Source organism: Gymnodraco acuticeps, unplaced genomic scaffold (genome assembly GCF_902827175.1).
Source record: "Gymnodraco acuticeps unplaced genomic scaffold, fGymAcu1.1, whole genome shotgun sequence".
Lineage (NCBI taxonomy): Eukaryota > Metazoa > Chordata > Actinopteri > Perciformes > Bathydraconidae > Gymnodraco > Gymnodraco acuticeps.
The window spans coordinates 254,034-275,541 of record NW_022992149.1 but is presented as its reverse complement, the minus strand read 5'-3'; the positions used below and the strand labels follow the sequence as shown (position 1 = coordinate 275,541).

At 39.3% G+C, this 21,508-nt stretch overlaps 1 protein-coding gene across 1 annotated transcript; it reads right to left on the bottom strand.

Annotated features, from left to right (window-relative positions):
- Nucleotides 1-631: 631 nt before the first annotated feature.
- Nucleotides 632-18,576, bottom strand: cers6 (ceramide synthase 6). The gene is made up of 11 exons (XM_034203969.1): nucleotides 18,051-18,576; nucleotides 16,979-17,084; nucleotides 16,749-16,879; nucleotides 8,827-8,884; nucleotides 6,919-6,969; nucleotides 6,722-6,814; nucleotides 4,212-4,340; nucleotides 3,825-3,931; nucleotides 2,584-2,740; nucleotides 2,383-2,406; nucleotides 632-1,653 (listed from the first exon to the last, which is right to left on the bottom strand). Exons 1-11 carry the CDS (start codon nucleotides 18,218-18,220, stop codon nucleotides 1,489-1,491), a joined length of 1,191 nt encoding a protein of 396 aa, XP_034059860.1. The 5' UTR covers nucleotides 18,221-18,576; the 3' UTR covers nucleotides 632-1,488.
- Nucleotides 18,577-21,508: the final 2,932 nt, after the last annotated feature.

Sequence of the window (21,508 nt, the reverse complement as noted above, 5' to 3'; positions counted from 1 at the left end):
AACTCAAGCAGGATGCCAGTTCAGTGTGGAGCAGATATAAATAAAGGAAAAATATAAACACAAAATAAAGGCCAAGTCATGTTTCCAAGCAGCAATACATGTTGACATTAAAATAACCTTTACAATTGGTATGGGAAACTTGTTTACAAGCATTTGCTTGTAAAAGCAACCAGGTGACATTGAAGAACATTAGTGTTCACCTAGTTTATTTTACATGCTGAATGAAAGTCTAATTTTAACTTTGTTTAAACCGGTCTGGGTTACATCCCCTTGGGAACATATCTCAATATCTAGCAGCTAAATGCTCCATAATAATATTACTCTACAACAATTAGCTAACTGTGTCTGAAACAACACATTGATAGCTTTAACTGAACAAAACCAAAAGTTGTTGGTAGACAAACAGAAACTAGAAGCAGAAAGACACTACAATGGTTGGTAGAGCTCGGGAACTGCAGAGGCAAGGATTTGTCGGTAAGTCATATGTTGTGAGTATACAAATATTATTTGTATTTGATCCCTCGTCATTACTTATGGGAGAATGATCATATTTAATTCATTTTAAAATTCGAATTCACCCTCAGGATTTCATAAAGTGTTTCTTTACAATTATTGAACAAACTCAAACACATTTGCAATCTTCATGTTTTTTTTATTATTGAATAACTCAAACAACTCATGTCTGCCTCCGAAGAGGACAAATGACCTTTCATGAAATGCTTACCAGAAATGTATCAGAATACTTAACAAAATGCTTTAATAGGAAAAACAGCATCTAGCCATATCTGATGCACACACATAATACTGTTTTTGACATCTCACATACAGTTTAGTGAAGAATGTGTTTTAAAATGTGAGCATCTCACACATGTTTGGCATATCTTTGGGGGTATAGCTTTAAAAGTAAACCCAGGTCTTTAGCATTTTGCTAATACTCGTCATGATGTGTGGTATGAAAAATAGCCGTATCATTCAAGATTATTTTATCTTTAACACTAAACGTCAAAGTAAAATAGATGCATCACCATCTGCAAATATATTTATAAAAAATAAATAACATCAAAAGACAAAACATAAGAAAAAACACACCCCCAGTATGCCAGACTACTGTATGTTAAAGTAGCATGCTTACACCATTAGGTGAAATGCTTTTATTCATTGGCTAAACAAAGAGTGGGTTGTACCGAAAGGAGTGCTTTGATTTCACTGAGTGCAGTTTGATGCAAATATATAGATAAAGAGATTCAATTGAGCAAGGAAATTAGTAAAGAATGAAATTGATAACAAAACTGCATTCACTTCCAGTACCAGACAGGCAATGTTGTTCATGTCCACACACACACACACACACACACACACACACACACACACACACACACACACACACACACACACACACACACACACACACACACACACACACACACACACACACAGGTTGATGGATGGTGTCTGTAGCATGGCTCCAGTGTTGTGATATCAGATTGGTCAGTGTTCGTCGGTATATGTGGCCCCTGTCAGGTAGCCGTTGGTCCCGTGATTTTTGTTGGTCCCGTTGGCGGTGCCGCTGCTGCTGTGTTGTTTGTGATTGGCTGGGGGAGTTTCCTCCTCATCGGAGCTGGACTCGATGTCGCTGCGGTCGTCTTTAGACACCTGCAGAAATAACGGGGTTATTGGAGATTAGATTTTTCTCATTAAAATTCCTTTCTGTGTCAGCATCTGCAGCAGCCATGTGTGGCGGTAGTACAAATGGGCCTTTGTGTGTCCAACCAGTAGGTGTTGTGCCAATCAATATCAGGCTACACGCTGTAAAAGCCATGCTAAGAGACCTCTGAAACATGACATTATTGTGGCTGCAACTTTATTGATCAATCTTGCAGTTGTTATTCCAAATGATTGCTTTATGTTGTGTTTTTTTTAAAGGGTATTCTTAACTGATATCCTCTTTGTTGATTGCACTTATTGAACGTTGCCTTGGATAACATTTTCACCTAAATTAAATGTAATCTTGTTTTATGTCAGAAAATAATCAACATTATTATAATCACAATTTCTGACTGTTTTTTTAAGTTTAAATCCTTAACATAAATACATTACATTTAAATAAAATACCTGCTAGTTGCACTAGATAAAATGTGCAAAATGTTATAGTAATATGTAAAATATTTAGTAAGATCTTTCAGTCCTGAACAGCGTTGTGGAACTGACAAATATCCACATTAACATACCTGAAGCTAGGCGGCAAGCATATGCAATGATTAGATAAAAAAACTGACAGAATCATGATTTATGAAATGAATACATGGCTGCCCAAGACATGAAATTAATCTAAGCACACAGTACAATAATGTATACATGATGTTCCCTTTTGAGGCTACTTACATGCAACGGATTCCATTTTCCCACCTTGGCGGATGCAGTTAAGCAGAAAGAATAGAAAGGGACAATCAAAAGTGGCTATTGACAACACTACACAGTATTTATTTATGAACTTGCAGCAAAACAGCCTATTATGCAACAACAGGTATAAGTGGAAAGATTATGCAGAGGGACTTGAAAGAGGAGCCGAGTGTAATGACTCACCTTCCCTTTGGAGATGGCTCGACACGCTGTCTTCACTATGAGGTAGGACCAGAAGGAGTGAAGCAGCTGCAGCGAGATCAGAAGCAGGTTGAAGACCCACCATGACGGGTAGGGCCCTACAATCTCCCAACTCTCGAACAAGGTGGTATTTAAAATCCTTCCATGGCAACAGAGGGAGAGGGAGATAATTAACTTGATGAGTTCAATTAGAAACACAGAAGGGGGTAAAAGTGCTTTCTCTTAACAGGGTAATTATAGTCTGTCCTGAGGAGCAGGTAAACAAACAGAAATGTGTGTGTTCGTTAACAAACCTGTAAAGTGGTTTATAGTCCAATTCATGGAACAAATCTAAAGTAATTTAAATTACTAATTGATTTAAAAATCAGAAGCCTGGTTAAATATATCCCTGAGACAATTCCTGCAAATGACTGTCTGTGAATCATCCTCTCGATACTGAAGCCATGGCAACAGCTTTACAGTAATGACAACTTTACTATCGGTGTGATGGGGGTTCACTGAAACGTAGTGTAGCATAGAGTGAAACACAGGTGTGGAGCTGTGGGGTGTTGGCTAAACCTGTTTTAAGGCTAAATAATTACTAATTATTACAAGCACCTGTATTTCAGATAAACCTGAATTATTGACAATAAACTTGAATCTAAATGCCTTAAATATAATTTTTATGCTGATCAAAAATCAATGGTATATCAAGGAAAGCAGACACCTGCAGGCGTGTTTTCACACTAAAGGTGTGATAACACTGCTGCTGATGGCTTTAAGATCACTGCTGTGCACACTTTCAAAGACTGATTTGTGTTAAGAAATAACATAAAACCCTGAAAGAAAATAAATGTAAAGCAGCATCACAAAATGCTGAAAGATCCTTATCAGAAATAAAACCCTTTGATGTTTTAACAATAAGATGCAAACCATAATGTGTTGCCTTTCATTTGCCGTTTTCTTTGGCTTTCTTCAAGGGGTTCAAGCTGCTGTATCCATAGTAACTATTACTTAGCAACAACATTCACAGAGTGTGTCTGCAAACCGTTGTGGAGAAAGTAGTTTAAAAAGCACTGAAATCTTTGTGGCACTGACAAGTCACATTGGGGAAGCCAAAAGCTGCCCATGTGTTTAGGTCTCTGACTGTGACTGTATTGTAAATGACAGGCTAACACTATTTCAGTGAAGTCGGACTTCAGAAAGATGCTAACCATGACACACATATACAGAATTGCACTTACCAAACAGGATACACTGCCAGTCTGGAGCTTATGAAGATAATTGCAAACATTGCAAACAAGAGGTTGCACAGTATCTGACATTTGGCATAGTTTGCCATTTTGGCAGCCTTTGTAGAAAAAGAAAAGAAACAATCATTAATCTTGCGAACAACTGCTTGAAATATCTCTCAAAGTATTTCTAAAATGAATATCTTTGAAATATCTAAAAAAGGATTTTAAATGGTCTCCAACGAAGAGCATGCACCGTGCCTGTATGATTAAGTGTTTCATAATGTACATGATATTAGACTGCAGTTGAGTTTAGATAAAGCTAAGTAAACTCACACACCCAACCATGGCCAAACTCTCCATCCACAGGCTTTTATTTTTTTTCTCACCCATCCTCACCTCTATTAGCACGTCGGCTGCATCGTGGAGACACATGACCAGCGCTCCCACTCGGGCCATGTTGTTCACGTAGGAAAAGGTGATGAGGGAGATTGTTGCAACATGGTGCAGGAACATGATCAGGAAATCCTAGGGACAAAGTTGTCAAGGAAATGTCACACAACTAGAGTAAGCACTGCCTCGTGGCTGTTTGAGTCACTGCATGCGGTTCATACTCATAGCATCTAGTGCAGTTCAGATGTGTGATTGAGTCAGACGGACATGACTGCACACACCATAGCAGTTTGTTATTGCAGTAATACATAATAGTTTGTACTTAAAAACGGCCAGGCAACTTCCGACGACTGAATACTGAGTAACGGCCGCATTGTGTGTACGTCATGATTGTGGATCAATGTCTTTTAAAATAAAACCTTTGTCTTGGTGAACCGTGTTCATCATGTACAACTGGGATTGGCACAGCGTTTTAAAAAGGTATTAACAGTAATGATAAGCCAATGATTCATACCCACAAAACAAACAGAGCAAACACGCCCTCAGTGTCAGAGGAATGACGAACACTCCGTGGTGATGCAAGTGTGTGGTTGGATTACGTGTTCACTTACTGAATGTGTTGGTAATGATTTATATTGTGACAAACTGGAAAATAGACATTTCGAAATATGTTTGACATCTGTGGCGGGGGAATCATTCAAGACCTTAAATAAAACATACTCCATAAAAACAAAATTAATTTCAATTATGTCATTATTACTGATGCATTAGACAGAAAGCAGTATTTTACTGTTGTAGTTGGCCATGGTGAAGCTGCCTTTTAGTGATTGTATATATATTGTATGGTAGTTTTATTTATGACAATGTATTATCTTTTACAACCACATCATATGTAGAATTCTATTTGCATTTTAAAGTGATTGGTAACTTTAGATTAAAATAGGTTATGTTAAAATACAATAGAAATACTCATGTGTAGTATAGTACTAGTAAAGGTTCTTAGTTACATTCCACCATTGTTTAAAAATGAATCCAATCTCAATACAAATATATCACACAAAAGGACATTTGAACCTGAGCTCGCAGTAATCTGAAACATACTGTATTTAAAAGTCAAGTATACAATAGTAAAGCTTTAGTCCTGTCTTGTCATTTGGTTTGGGCTTGCCTTGAATAAACTCCAGGAGACTAGGGGTGCAGACAGGTGGCACAGGGAGGCATTCCTCAAGCAAATCTTAAGAAATGTCTCAGCTCAAAGCAACCAGAACCAGTCCAACATGGTGACAGCATGAGGAGGAAGATGAGAAGGAAGAGTAATGATGCAAGATACAGAATGGAAGCAAGGCAAGAGTGTGCAGGGAGAACATACTGGAATTGGCAGGGGATGCAGAGGACCTCCTCAGTGTAGTGCTGTGCATGAAAAAACTGAAAGGAGAAACAAAAACAGACAACATGCCAACAGTCAACAAAGAGATGACAGAGTGAAGGCATACACAGCATGGCATCGTGGGGGCAGCTGCGAGTGCGGTGAGTGAAGTGTTGTTGTGGAGAGGGGAGAGCTGGGATGGACTGGAGACAGGAGTACGATCATGGCTGGAAGGCATGCAAATTGATACTTGATGAACCAAATGTGAAGCAATATTCATGACAAAAAAAGGAGATGAAAGTGGGTTGAGGAATGTTTGAACAAGCTGATTTCAGTTCTTAGAAACACTGACTAAGTTGGACATCTGGAACTTTATTTAAAGACCATTGTGCATAATGTGTAAACAGTAGTGTGTGTATACATCTGATTGTAAATAAGAATGTAAAGTTAATGTCAGCTGGAGCAGCTTACTGGAAGCACTAGTGAATACATTGTGAAATAGTGAATATAAAGATGAAAATACTAGTGCTACTGTGTGTGTTCTGATCCATGAAATATTTTTAGGATTAAGAATGAATGCATCATAAATTGAATCCTCTTTTCTATTACTTTTCTTTCAATGAAGAATTCTTGCCTGGGATAATTATCTATACAAATAAAAGACTAAACTTAAATTTGAATATCTTCCAACACCACACATCATGTATGGGATACAAGAGCACAATGTTGTTGCTGAATAACTTTACACAAATAGTTGAGGGAGTTTGAGAAAGGTTTAAGTGAATTTTAACTGAGACAATTTCTGAATGTTGGAAAAAGTGTTAATCCTTTATGCCCTCGCAATATTATGTTATTTCACACATCAGTGAGAATATGCTGAGTCAGAAAGCAAATATGGTCACAAGCAAACAGACTAAACATTACAGAATAATGGCCGGTGGACAGAAAAGCATTTAAAATGATGTCCCTTTTTTGCGACGGAACTACTTACAATGGCATAAACAAAAACCGAAATGAACAGAAATGTCTGTATCCATCCCAAAATAAGTAATTTAAAGTGTCATATTTTGCATTACTGTAGATCTTTTTCTACGTTTCATGTTAATAGAGATGCGTGATGTATGTCTTGGTGTCTTGCAGTCATTCTTACCTTCCTCCTGATGTCTGTGAATTGTGAAAAGAATAAGGACAGGTAGAAAGACAGCTCCAGTATATAATAATAATGGATGTCCACAGTCAGTGGCTGCGAAAGACGAAAAGTAACAAGGTTAAAATAAATATTTGAGAAGTGGGTAGCAAGTAATCTTGCTATGATATTTGAGTATGGATGTATTAAAATCCTTTTACCTGGTAAGGGTAGTTGTACCAGCACTCTTTAGTGTTCCAAAGCCATGTAGTCTGCAGAAAATAAAAACAAATTAAGTTAAAAATCAATAGTTTTTAACCTAAATAATATAAAACTAATAAAACAAGATAATAACTTAAAGTGACAAAGGTTAAGACACCACTGTAAAACAATTTGCTGTGAAAACTCCAGGGAGAACGCTCCAAAGACTCAAATCCCTGACAACATCTCATATGTTACATTTTAATAAAGCCTAGAAATAGCAGGCTCCATAAACAACAATATAAATGCAGTGATAGGCTGTTCCCACACATACAATTGGAGCTAGTTCAATTTGTAATTTCAGATCCAACACATAGCCTAAATATCAATGTGAACAATGAACAATGAAAAATTCCCTTGATGGATTCTGAATTAAAACAAAGTGGTTTCTAAAATTCTGAATAACTGGTTTGAGAGATGTTTTTATAGTGCTTACCCTGACATAAAAGGAAGCTGGAGTAAAAAGGAACAAGGGGGTGGTCAACCTCATATTAGGTTATTATTCATAACATAATGCCATCAAGACGGCAAGAGAAATGGTAACTATGATACATAAGAATGAGTTATAAGCAAACAGTGACCCACTGTTACTGAGTTTACGTCTCCTGCACTCCTCTGTAGACCTGCTCTATTAATAAATCCCACGGAGACTGGAAGGAGCCTGCAGCGGGATTGCCAGGGAATTAACTATTTTCACAAAGTGCTTCATCATGCAACTTGTGTCTTTGAGAGATTTTTGCTATGGCCTTTCCCTACTCTGCGATTACACCAATGACACAAATGTGTGTGACTAAAACTTCTAAAACAAGGAGAGCTGAACTACGCAGACATTGTGGTGACATACATGAGATTATTGAGTTCAAAGAGTTAACATTGGCGCAGAATGAAAAAGTTAGAAAAGTGCTTTGAAAAGAGCACTTCAGAGATAAATGTTGAGTCAGGGCTACCATAGTTGTAATGCATGTAGCTAACTTTAGCCGTTTAAGCTAATGTTTTTGCTAGCGGACGCAGAGGATAGCCTATCTAGAATAGTAACGTTCAATGCCAACACTGCAGTTGGTTGGGTTTTTTTTATCTTAGAAACAAAATAGTCCTTCAAAAGGTTACAAACCTAGACAACTGTCATTTTTACTCGTTTTGATAGTTATTTGGGTGTTTAGCTATAAAATACAAGTGAAATGTAAAGCATGCTAACTTTATGCGCTAACTGAAGCGTATATCATTATCACAACCGGAGCCTTAAAGCCGCCGGAAGTAGCCTCATCATTATATAATTTAGACATGTTTTACTGTTAACACTAAGCATCTTTAATTCACTTTAAGGCAGTATTTTATGAGTATGTCCCATTGCCCATTTACCAATACGTTTTCAACACCATGTTCATCTCAATTGTTGTTTTGCAGCAGACATTAAAGTAACCCTGCACATACTTCATGGATGGCTAACAATAGCACAAGCAAACATTGACTTCCATAAGCAGTCAAGCACCGTAAAAAAACACAGTTAATTCCTGAGCGCTACATACTTGGAAAAATGGATTGCATATTTAATGAAAGGCAATATTTAGCATTGGTAATGCTTTTTATTATCAGCTCATTTTCTGCTCTCCTTTGCTTGTATGATCCATTATTAAAGACTACTTTTTGCACTAGGCTTTCTTACAAATTGCCTTAAATGAGTCCCATACACCATCCATTTACTTGCCAGCCTCATGACTAGGCTCTAACCATGCGAGCAACCACAAGATTTCCATGCTTGCCATGAACTTAATGTGAAGTAGAGAAAAATTTATTTGAACTCAGTGACTCATTCTAACCTTAAGTCATAGCAGCACTCTGGTGCTCATCTGTAAGTAAGGACAACTTACCTTTTTAAGGAAACGCACTCCATAAGTAAATATGTATAGATAGAATGTAAATCTCCACCTGAAAGAAATAAGGAAATAACATATATATATAATTAAATATACATTTCAAAATGTTCAACATTTAATTTGTTTAGATTTGCGTGACAATGTTTTGTTTTTGGGCCATAACTGCAGTGGTATTAGTAAGCTATGGGCTAATGTGGAGGGCATGCTCCTTAAAATGGGCCCTTAGCTGCGTGCAGAGTTTGTTCAACTATTTTCATTCAGCTTTTTTTTCCTTTCTCTTTTCCAATTAGATTTCTCATTTTTAATCCATACTATAATTTGGAACATTAGATTGAGATGATTAATTTATAGAGAAAATCAAAGTGTCAATCTGCTAAAACCAATAAGCAGAGAATAATACAGCTGCATCACATCCTGAAGTCAAACAACATACAGTAAAAACACAAGTTTACCAGGGGATGTGAAGACAACTTGTGGTATCCTACTTTTGTACTTCTGTTCCTACATTCAGCACACTGTGGGTCAGAGATTCAAATATTTGAAGTGGTGTGAGATCCTCTTATTTCCTATCAAACTCAAACCGGGGTGAGTCACTGAACCTTCAAAATTGTGAGTGAAAAAGACAAGACACTCGAAAATGTCCCAGCCCATCTTGATCCGAGCTTTATATAACCCTGCACCTAATGTACAGTAACTACGGCAACACAATGGTAGGGAACGTTATAATGAGGTCTGGGCTTACAGGCAGAGAAGAGAGTGCTTCAGCTGACACTTCAGTGATCAAAGCCTTGCTGAGCAGGGTGATATGCATATATATACTGGCTTATAACAGTCAGCAACTGGGAGGAAGGATTTAAGACTGGTCTAATAGCAAGCCCCTTAACTACACATCACTGGAAGTTGCATCAGATGATACCATGTGTCTCTTTAGGGAACAAAAGCTAAATTTGTCTGTATGGCTTGAATTGGAGACCCTCTGTTGGTTTCTTTTGTGTTGTCAGAGCATTTCACAAAATAGATATGTTTAGAATTGTAGATAACATGTTTTTTCCTGTGGGAGCCTTAATTCTAGTACATATGAAACATACAATTCTGATTACAATGCAATAGCATTCAGGGAGGAAAACTGAGGAGGCACAAAACAAAGCTTCACTTCTGGGACATCTGATGACTCCCGTCGCAGTGACGGAAGCTGTATAAGCTGTCATGTGAGACAAGGTTTTGCATACTCAAAGGTCGTGCCGTGTGGTTTTTCCGGCTGAACTCAAATCAAACACATTTTGACATCCACAGCCTCCAAACAAAACATGACACGAACAAAAAGAGAACAGGATAAATCAGCTTCTCCGTGCACGCACAACAGAGCTAGTCATTTTATGAGAATGTTTGTTCAAGGTTTTCAGTTGTAGCTCCGTAATGAATGCTGGAGAATCTCTAAGCATGTTAACACAAGGCCCATGGAGACCATTATTAGCTGCTCTTTGTGCTTGATCAACACTATTGTAAAACCAAATTAACTAAATTAAAGTCTACCTGGCACACAGTAAAGACTGTTGCATGGCAACTGGTTCATTGCGCCTGCAAGAGTCTGTTTCAAGTGCTGTTGAATCGCTGCTATACATGTACAATCACAATGACTCACACCTTGAATTCCCGTGAATAGTTTTTCTTCCCCAGTCAGACACATATGTTCTTTTTTGTCATTGTGTGCTACGTTTCTTTTCAAGAAGTCTTGATTAAGATATTTTAAATGTTAAGCATATTATTATCATAGAGCTGCCGTTTATTTTCTATCATTATTGTAGCAGAAAGTAGCTAAATACACTTTTATAAGCTGGATATTATCTGTGGCTAGCCAAATTATGTGTAGTGTTTTGATTAACTTGGCCTGTACACCAACTAAAAACTGTAGGTAATGTGGCACAATAATAGGAGGTTTATTTAAAGTGCTGTGGTACATAACAGCATATTTTATAATAGCTTGAATACATTAATTAACCATTCACCATATAAGATGATCATCTATATATCATCACTAACAAATGTACCTGTTTGCAGAAGTCAGCAATTGTAGCGGGGTGGCGGGGCTTTGATTTGATTAAAAACTCAGAATGAGGACAGGTCTACTTTTTGTAATAAAATAATATCAAGCGGACAATGTTTGATCATTTAATTCCATGTTGTCACTTCTCCAAGTGGGTAGTCTGAGTACCAACTGGCTGCAACTATTTGCATTTGGATGGTTTAACATCACAATTAAGGCATGAAGCTCACGCTTTGATAAGCATTAAGTTGTGCAAAAACCTTGATATATATTTAGTCACTGCCTTTACTCCCCAGGCAGTAATGGCTGTTCCTTACACCTTTGTTTACTCGTCTAACATTACAAAATGAAAAAGCTTGTTCATAGCCAGTTATTTAAATGTGGTAAAAGATGACTGCAACTAATTTAAGAAAAACACGGGTGTGGCTGTCCTCCCTAAGAACACATGTTAATGGCTCATCTCTCAGCTGTCCTATAAAGCTTTGGCTGAACACAAACATGCTTATTAACTGCCGGCTTGGTGTCTGCCGAGCTGCCTTTAGAGAGGTGTGCAGGCGGAAAGTTATGAAAATCATAGACCCAACATATCAGTCACAGGAAAAAATAAGGAAAAGCAAGAGCATTCACTTTTGGGAAATGCACTTATTTTCCTTCTTGCTAAGAATATAATGAGTAAATCTGTTTTTTGTTATTAATCTTCTCTACTAACTCTTGGAAGGAAAGGGAATTAATATATAACAATTCCTTAAAATATCAAATATGGTTGTAATTAAATCTAAAAAACATACGTCAAAACTTATTGAAAAATATTGTACATCATATATTAACTGAAGCCAAAGATAGACATTACATAGGGGTACTCAAACCTTTTTGTTAAAGGTCCACTTGTGCATTTTATACAAGGTCAATGGTCCGGATCAATGCCAATAAAGTCCCCCCCCCCATCCTCTCTTTTCCTCCGTACCCAAATCTTTTACAAACAGGGGTACAACGAGCGGATACAGATTTGCTGCCGATCTGACGTCAAATCGGCAGCGGACCCACAGAAAATTGCTATCAGAAACAATGCCTGACGTGTTTTGGACGTAATCTCGTCTTTGTTTACATTAGCAGGCCTCGCTAACACTCAGAGCTAACCTGTACTGGAGAGCACATGTGTTTAAAAAGGAGGAAATAATAAATAATAAAAAGGAACTCACCTTGTGATAAACCCACAAGAGAAAAAGCATTTGAGCATACTGTTTCAGAAAAAATCTTTGATGTGGTTTAGAACAGGATGGCGTTTTATCACAGCAGAATTGAACTTTATCCCCGGTAGAATTCTGATCAGGCATTTTTTTTTTCAAGCTAAGGACCCAAAATCTGCGTTTCTCTAACAGGGCTGCAAAAGAGGGGGTATGAGCAGTATGAGGCATGGCTACAATGGGTGAACTGAAAAACTTCAGACATGTTTTGTATAGGTATGGCCCTACAATATATGTTTCCAATATAGCATGATAGGTCCACTTTAATTTACATCAGAATCAGAAATTCTTCTTTTTTTTTTTTTTAATAATTTTTTTTAATACATTTTTTATAACTGGACACAGGGTTCGGTCCGGATTGATTTGCAGTTTGGTCCGGATCCGGACCTTGGTCCGGAGTTTGAGAAGCCCTACATTACAAGATCAAAATAGTAACTACTTTAGTAACATTAAGTTGTCAAATAAATACACTGTATATCTTATCACATATTACATATCCTATTTATGTTCTTTGTACTCAGTGAAGTAGAGAAGAGAAAGGATTGAGGAAGATGAGATGAGACAAGAGGGAGTATTGAGGACATTAAAAAAAAATGTCTTCCTCAGCCCGCCCTGACCAAGGGGAACTGATGAAAATAGGGACTTTGAGATGAAACTACTGAAAAAACTGTTCATATTAATTTGTCATTTACTGTAGTATCACATTCAATTTTGTAAACAGTGGTAAACACCTTTTAATCTGGATATGTTTACTCGCAATTAACCTGTTTTAGGACATTTTTGGAAAGATTTCAGGTTTCTGTTGTAAGAGAGAGGTTACTGTGGATGTCTTGAAAAACAAAATCAATATATACTTGTTAGAATTTTCTTTTTTTTATGTACAATATATCTTGGGAAAAAAGAGGCAGTAACAAAAGCTGGTAGAAAAACTCTATGCAGGGTCTTCATTATTTCCAGGCCACATGTGCACTGCTCTTTTCTCTGTTTGCATAATGAAAAGACTACACAACAGATCAGCCTTCTGAAAAACTGAGAGACAAAGAATGCTATCAGTCTGCTATCAGTCTGCAACAGCTGTGCATGGTGCTGTAATGCCTAATTACAGCACCATCGCTGCTGGAAGGCCTGAAGCCCGACGGGTTTGGAAAATTGCACTGTAAGCAAATTAGACAGTATACTTAGCCAAACTACTACAACAGCCTAATATCTCCTGCAGTCAATTATGCTGCATGCTGATAACGGCTTTGCTGTTACTTAGAGAGATAGAATGCCAGCTAATCATGTTCAAAAAGGTCAAGCAAGGAAGCAGTTTATTTTCAGATTCCTGCGTGATGTTGTAACAGGAGTCCAGTGGTTTTACCAGCCAGCAGTGTTGTACTGAGTGAACAGCAGCCTCAGGCGGAGCAGAGGATGTTGGCTCCCTGTGTCTCAAACTGCCAGATTGGCTATACCGGTGTCTGACATGACTGTGCTCTGACAGCCACGCTCGCTTGATGGCCTTTAACATCGCACTGCTAAGTAACTACAATTTCCCTGATGGCAAATGCTTTACTAAAGATTAGCCATTTCTCCATTACAGCCTGAGAGAGTTTGTTGCCTGCACTGGGATGCTGCTATTATCGCACAGTAGCATCAAAACTCATGGGCCATGGAAGATACAGTGATGTTTTAATAAAACAAAATACTATTGTGACTCTCTCTGTCCTCTCACATCTCGGCAGGCTCGTCAGTCCCCTCCTGCTCCCTGGCTAAATGACGCACTACGTGCTAATAGAACCGTCCTTAGGGCAGCAGAGCGGAAACAGTGGAAATCCAAACACTGTGACGACCTCCTAACCTATCAGGCTCTCCTCTCCTCTTTCTCTGCTTCGATCTCTCAGGCAAAAAGCACTTTCTTTCAAGATAAGATCCAATCTTCCTATTCCAATCCCAAAAAACTATTTTCCATCTTCTCCACCCTCTTGGACCCTCCCAAAGCCCCTCCCCCCTCCTCACTTCTGTCAATCGACTTTGTTAACCACTTTGAAAAAAAGGTTGATGATATTCGCTCTTCTTTTTCTGACTCACCTTTACTCACCGCTGGGTCACCAGACCCTCCTTCCACCCACACACTAACCTCCTTTTCCCCTCTCTCTCCAAGTGAGGTACTTACCCTCATTACCTCTGCCCGCCCTACCACCTGTCCTCTGGACCCTATCCCTTCAAACCTCCTTCAGACTATCGCTCCTGATATTCTACCGTTTCTCTCCCATTTCATCAACACTTCTCTAACTTCTGGTCACTTTCCAAACAGTCTCAAGGAGGCAAGAGTAAACCCTCTCCTAAAAAAAACCACTCTCAACCCGTCTGATGTTATAAACTACAGGCCTGTCTCTCTACTCCCGTTCCTGTCTAAAACACTTGAACGCGCTGTCTTTAAACAACTCTCCTGTTATCTCCATCAGAACAACCTTCTGGATCCGCACCAGTCTGGTTTCAAGGCAGGTCACTCCACAGAAACTGCTCTCATTGCTGTCACTGAGGAACTGCATACTGCCAAAGCAGCATCCCTCTCCTCTGTCATCATCCTGTTGGACCTGTCTGCTGCATTCGACACGGTGAACCATCAGATCCTCCTTCGCACTCTCCAAGAACTTGGAGTTTCAGGCTCTGCACTTTCCCTCCTGACCTCATACCTCAAAGACCGTACCTACAGGGTAACTTGGAGAGGGTCCGAGTCCGACCCTTGTCAATTAACTACAGGGGTCCCTCAGGGCTCTGTTCTTGGTCCCCTCCTCTTCTCCCTGTACACAAACTCGCTCGGATCAGTCATTAGCCCGCATGGTTTTTCATACCACTGCTACGCTGACGACACCCAATTAATTCTGTCCTTTACCCGCTCAGAGACCCAGGTCGTCGCACGCATCTCTGCTTGTCTAGCTGACATCACTCAGTAGATGTCTGCTCATCACCTCAAGCTCAACCTTGACAAGACTGAACTGCTTTTCCTTCCGGGAAAAGATTGTCCCACTCTTGACCTGACAATCAACATCGGCACCTCTGTTGTTTCCCCGACTCCGACTGCAAGGAATCTGGGTGTGATCCTAGATAACAACCTGTCCTTCACTGCAAACATCGCTGCTACAACCCGTTGCTGCAGATACACGCTTTACAACATCAGGAAGATACGTCCCCAGCTGACACAGAAAGCGACGTAGGTTCTGGTCCAGGCTCTCGTCATCTCACGCCTAGACTACTGCAACTCCCTCCTGGCTGGTCTACCTGCATGTGCCATCCGACCTCTGCAGCTCACCCAGAATGCAGCGGCTCGTCTGGTCTTCAACCTTCCTAAATTTTCCCACATCACTCCGCTCCTCCGCTCCCTTCACTGGCTTCCGGTAACTGCTAGAATCCAGTTCAAGACACTGGTACTTGCGTACCATGCTGCGAATGGATCTGGCCCTTCCTACATCCAGGACATGGTTAAACTGTACACCCCAGCGCGTGCACTACGCTCTGCATCAGCCAAACGACTCGCTGCACCCTCGCTGCGAGGGGGACCCAAGTTCCCATCAGCAAAAACACGTGGGTTTGCTATCCTGGCTCCAAAATTGTGGAATGAGCTCCCCATTGACATCAGGACAGCAGAAAGCCTGCACATCTTCCGGCGCAGACTGAAAACTCATCTCTTTCGACTCCACCTCGAGCGATAGAATTACTAACAAAGAACTGCTAACAGAGCACTTATATACTAATAAAGGACTGGCTTATCTATAGCCAGTTGAGTAGCACTTGAAATGTTTGGCTCTATGAAACCTGATGTACTTATATGATTCTGTTTTCTTCAAGGTTGTGTCTTCCTGGTCGAATGTACTTATTGTAAGTCGCTTTGGATAAAAGCGTCAGCTAAATGTAATGATCGCTGTTAAAGTTTATGCTTTTGTTTGTGCGTAAAGCATAAATGGTTGGTGGATTAACTGATTAGTCAATCCACTGAGAATGCATTGGCAACTTTGGCTACCTTTGTTTCAGTAATTTTTCAGGCAAAAATGCCAAACATCTATCGGTTTCATTTCCAATACTGTGAATTTAGGAACCTGTATTGTTTATATAATACATTTAAGCTGCACATGTTCTTTTTGACTACTATCATTTCTGGTAATTGGCCCATAAAGTTAAAATCCTATTAGCCTAGTAGTGGCTTTTTAATGGATAGTCTACACTACAAAGAGGATTTGCTGCTTATCTTTTTATTTATAACATTTTTAACAGAACGTATATGTTCTGTTGATTTGCCAAAATACATTATTCTGGGACCATTTTTAAGGGGCATTTACCCTTTTTTGATATTTGGTAGATTTGTAAATTATTATTTGATCTTAACAAAAGTTTTACATTACTGCCACCTTCCTATAAAACATGTTTTTGTGGATGAAGCACTGCAGCTTATATTAATTACTTTTCACCCATAGCTAAATAGCCGACAAACAAAAGAGTGATTCATGACAGTAATAAAGAAGATAAGGTCTTCACTAATTCTGGAGAAATTATTTTTCCTAAACTTTAATGTTATAACATGCATAGAAAATTGGCTTGCATCTCAGTTAGTGTTTGCTGTATGATAAGGTGTTAAAGCTGATTTTCCTTACATGCTTTCACAGAATCGTGCAAGGGTGCTGGGCTTCTCCTGGTTTCGGCGTTGTCTGAACCAGCGCTGGATGGTCCGCACATCCCAGTCGAGCTGTTTGGACAGACCCTCCAACCTTTTCTCGTCTGGATGCTGGCAAGACAACATAAACACGGCATATCTTAGTTTTCATTGTGGCACACATATCATTAGATAAAACATACAAAATTATGAAAAGAACACATGCACCACCTTGGTTATAGCAGTGAAAACCTTCTCCAGTATAGCGTTGGGTTGTGCTTTCTGTGGCCCGTTGGTTTGGATCTTCAGGCCCATGGCACATGGTCTTGCAATACACCTGCAATTAAAAATAACATGACATGTATTGTAGTATTTAGGGATAGGGACACAAGGCACCAGGAAGCACAAGCAAAACACTCAGTTGTCACATGGACATGTGCATCTGCTTGTTACCAATTCTTATTTTACTCTAACATGATATGACAATGTTTTGAACACAAGTTGTCTTCCCAGGTTATCTTGAGCATCTCCGGTTGAAAAGTCAGTATCATGTCATCATATCATGTCATATCATAGGCAGTGTGTGTATTTCTGATTATTCATTTGGTAAAACACAAGCTGGGATGCAGTAATATGCAAGTTGCTACCAAATGTAACTATCTAAATAAACTGTTTAAAATAAATGATGTATGCACAATCTCATGGATTTAACACATTTTAACTGATACATCATGACTGGTGCCTTCACTGTTTCAGCAGATCTTCCCTTTATAAATGATCAAACTATGTTTTGTAGTAGGCTACTTAACGTGTGAGGGGTGTAGTGGGGCCTTACTCAATACTTATAAAAAATACTTCTGACCCATATATGCATGACTGTACCATCATGGCTTGATTATTGTACAATAATAAGATGATCATATCTGGAGCTCGAGAGTGACAACAAACCACCCGGATAAGTAAAAGGAGCCGGTCTCCGGCATGGCTCTTTGTCTAAATTCAGGTTTGAGCAGAGAGGACAGCAACTGGATTTGGGCAGGTATGGTAACTTGGCCGCACTGTGAGTGTATGTGTGCTCTGACAGATGCATCAAATGCAGACAGCGCGTAACGCTGCAGGCCTGCAGAAACAAGGATGATCAACCGTGGTGATTTGTGGGCTAACCAGATAAGATGCCATTGTTTAGATAACAGATAGATAAACATGGACAGCGGGGTGTGCTGCCTGCATCATCCACCGGAGCATTTCCTCAACACAACAACCCGTACCACAGCCACCTGGATTATCGCGTGCTTAGACCCACCTTTCAAAAACCAGCCGAATCATAAAGATGCAGAATGCTAAAGGACAAGCCAGATACAGATCCTCGGCTTGCGGGAACGTTGCTTCATCTGTGTTTTTTAAATCAGCCCAGGTTACATTGTGGGGGAGCCAGAACCTCTCGTTCCAAAACCACGCCAAAATACCCGCCATCTCCTTGCAGCAGACACCGTAACCGGGGGGAAAGAGAAGTCGATGGCCCGCTGTGTCCCGGAGGTCTCTCACAGGCGATCTGACCGTGTACCGTGGCTGATGATGAGATATCCGTGCGAGCTGTGCGTCCGCTTCCCCTCAGCTCTCCCAGTGTAGGGAAGTAGACTCAATCAGCTCCTCAGCGGCTGATTGGTGCGTTGAAATGTCAAGCAAAACACTCGCTTTACATTATGCCGGCTATAACGGCGTAATCAAGGTAAACCACGTTTTGTGTAGCATATTTAGAGTGACACTAACAGTGTATGTTTCCTTATGAACCCACTACAGAAGGCTACATGTATTTTGTTTTGTTTTTAAAGCTAGTTTTACACGTCTTGTGGTTATATTATCGTAAGAAAACCCATACTGGCCTTCCTACCATGTGAGGTGTCATCTTCAATGCACTGTTATAACTGAATTCAAACTGATCGTTAATCATTTTTTGTGAAAGTTAAGCAGGATTTATGGCAATACTAAAGCGATGGGCTACATCATGTTGGTAAACAACGCCATCTACAGACAGATTTGATGTAGTTGACCTCTGAGATGGGAAATTCATAAATTATGTGACAAAGTAAAAAAAAACGTTTCTATTTTTAGCATTTGGTATATATTTTACGACGGAGTATTAGGGCCACACTTAGAAGAAAAAAAACAGAGAGATTTCGAGAATAAAGTCGTAATAATACGAGAATAAAGTCATAGTTACGAGAATAAAGTCGTAATATTACGAGAATAAAGTCATAACATTACGAGAATAAAGTCGTAATGTTACGAGAATAAAGTAATAATTACGAGATTAAAGTCGTAGTTTCATAAGTGACTTGATAAACGGACTTGGAGGAGATTGTCTCCTTTCTGCAGGAGGAAATGGCTGGTTCTGGCCGACTACATGTATTGCATTTAGCTGACGCTTTTATCCAAAGCGACTTACAATAAGTGCATTCGACCAACAAGATGCAAACTTGAAGAAACCAGAATCATATAAGTACATCAGGTTTCATAGAGCTAAAACATTTCAAGTGCTACTCAACTGGCTTTAGATTAGCCAGTCCTTTATTAGTAGGGGAGAGTGGGGTAAATTGAGCCATTCTTTAGTTATGCTGTCCTCTAAGCAAGGAGAAATTACACATAGTAAACATGAAAACACACACCTATAATTCAGGATATCTCCTATCAATGGCAATGGTAATAATTAATATTTGATCAAGGGCAGTGAAAATATTACTTCTTTAAAAAAAAAAGTATTGTGGCTCAACTTGCCCCGGGTTAGGGGTAAGTTGATCTAGGTCAGGGGGTAAATTGAACCACTGTTCAAACCTGGGCATACCTACAACAAATCTTAAAGGTAACTATAAACAATAAATAACAAACCAAATACAAGCTTAGTTTTCCAAATATTTTTAATATAAATTTCGATTGAATTGATTGATTTTTTTTAACATGTTAAAAGGAAAAGTAATCATACAAATGGTGATACAATTTCATACATCTTACCAATCAAACACAGGGTAAATTTAACTTTAAATGTAGCCTACAATGAGCTCTTATTATCAACTTGGCCTACTTTCATTAATTTCTCCATTGAAAAAGTGGCTCAACTTACTCCATGGCCCATGGTTCACTTGACTCGATAGCCACAATTTTAGAAAAAATACCATAGCATTACAATTCAGAGTCATCTGTGATATATGCCGGAAGTACTTGCCACAGATACCACAGAGTAGTGGCATCTGTGGCATATGCCGGAAGTACTTGCCACTGCCTGCAGATGCCACGAAATGTGCCAGGCCCTACTCCCACAATGAGTATCTCTCTTTCACAGGCAATGAGAAATGGGTGGAGCTTGCATAATTTCTGGTCACTTGATTACAACTATAAGGCGTTGCCATGGTTACAGGGGGTGGTTCAATTGACCCACTGGCTCAATTTACCCCCTTCTCCCTAAGTGCTTTGTTAGCAATTCTTTGTTAGTAATTCTATCGCTCGAAGTGGAGTCGAAAGAGAGTTTTCAGTCTGCGCCGGAAGATGTGTTTCTGCTGTCCTGATTTCAATGGGGAGCTCATTCCGATTCCACTACAAGGCTATCGTCCGACTCCTTCTGGATCCAAAGCCTCGATTACAAGTCTCATCGTTTCTTGTGAAACAACAAATCCCCTTTGAACAGCTCGTAGATGTAACCAACGATAGCCTTGTAGTCGGCCAGAACCAGCCATTTCCTCCAGCAGAAAGGAGACAATCTCCTCCAAGTCCGTTTGGTTCTTTCTTCGAAATAATAGCATAGTTTCTTGCACAACCTTTTTAAAGTTCTAATACTTATGATAATCTGATGCTGATGTGCCAAAAGATTAAGTAGGCTATTTCGTTATTTGAGAAACCTGAACTAAAGTAGCCTACTGCTTCACAAGATGCTCCACATTCCTCATTTTATTGCAGGACGCTCCTGTTGTCTCCTTCTCAAGTCACTTATGAAACTACGACTTTAATCTCGTAATTATGACTTTATTCTCGTAACATTACGACTTTATTCTCGTAACTATGACTTTATTCTCGTATTATTACGACTTTATTCTCGAAATCTCTCTGTTTGTTCTTCTTCTAAATGTGGCCCTAATACTCCGTCGTAGTTCCACATCCACAGGGCAGTATTGTGTTGTAAATAATCATACTTGTTTTAATAGTACCAATGAAGGATAGTTTGCGAGTGGGAATGCGATAGTTTCACAGGCAATTTCAATACATCATAATCAAAAGCAATACAAACGGAATTCCTCCTATTCTTTTAAAAGATTGGGATACGGGATGACAATACAAATATGTAATGGCGCCATCTACCGGCCATTGATTGCAACGTCACTTGCAGTTTTGCCTACATGTGACATGAAGTCGTCACACATACGTGTTACTGTCTCACACAAACGGCTGCCAAGTCATTTTACACATTTTATTTAACCAACGTCTAGACACTCTTTTAACAGAATAGTCGCTATACATCAATAAGACAATAATTAATTAAAGATAGGAATGGCTGCCTTTTGAACAACCTGTCAGTCTCCTTAGATGGTAACAGTGCTTTGTATTCATTGTCTTCCTGTGTGTATGGAACCATTGTGTAGTCAACTGGCATGTCAGTGCGCGTGCGGTCCGTTATTTTCCGGGTTGTGTCCATGGTTGTGTCACTGTCACATCGCCAGCTGACATTTGTAGTGAGGAAGGGAGGTACAATTTCTCTCTTTATAGATCGAGGAT

Coding starts and splice junctions, on each gene's coding strand:
- cers6 (XM_034203969.1), bottom strand. CDS start 18,220: ATGGCGGGTATTTTGGCGTGGTTTTGGAACGAGAGGTTCTGGCTCCCC. Junction 3,932..4,211: donor CAGCCGACGTGCTAATAGAG/GTGAGGATGGGT, acceptor TTTTCTACAAAG/GCTGCCAAAATGGCAAACTA. Junction 2,741..3,824: donor CTGGCAGTGTATCCTGTTTG/GTAAGTGCAATT, acceptor TTGCCATGGAAG/GATTTTAAATACCACCTTGT.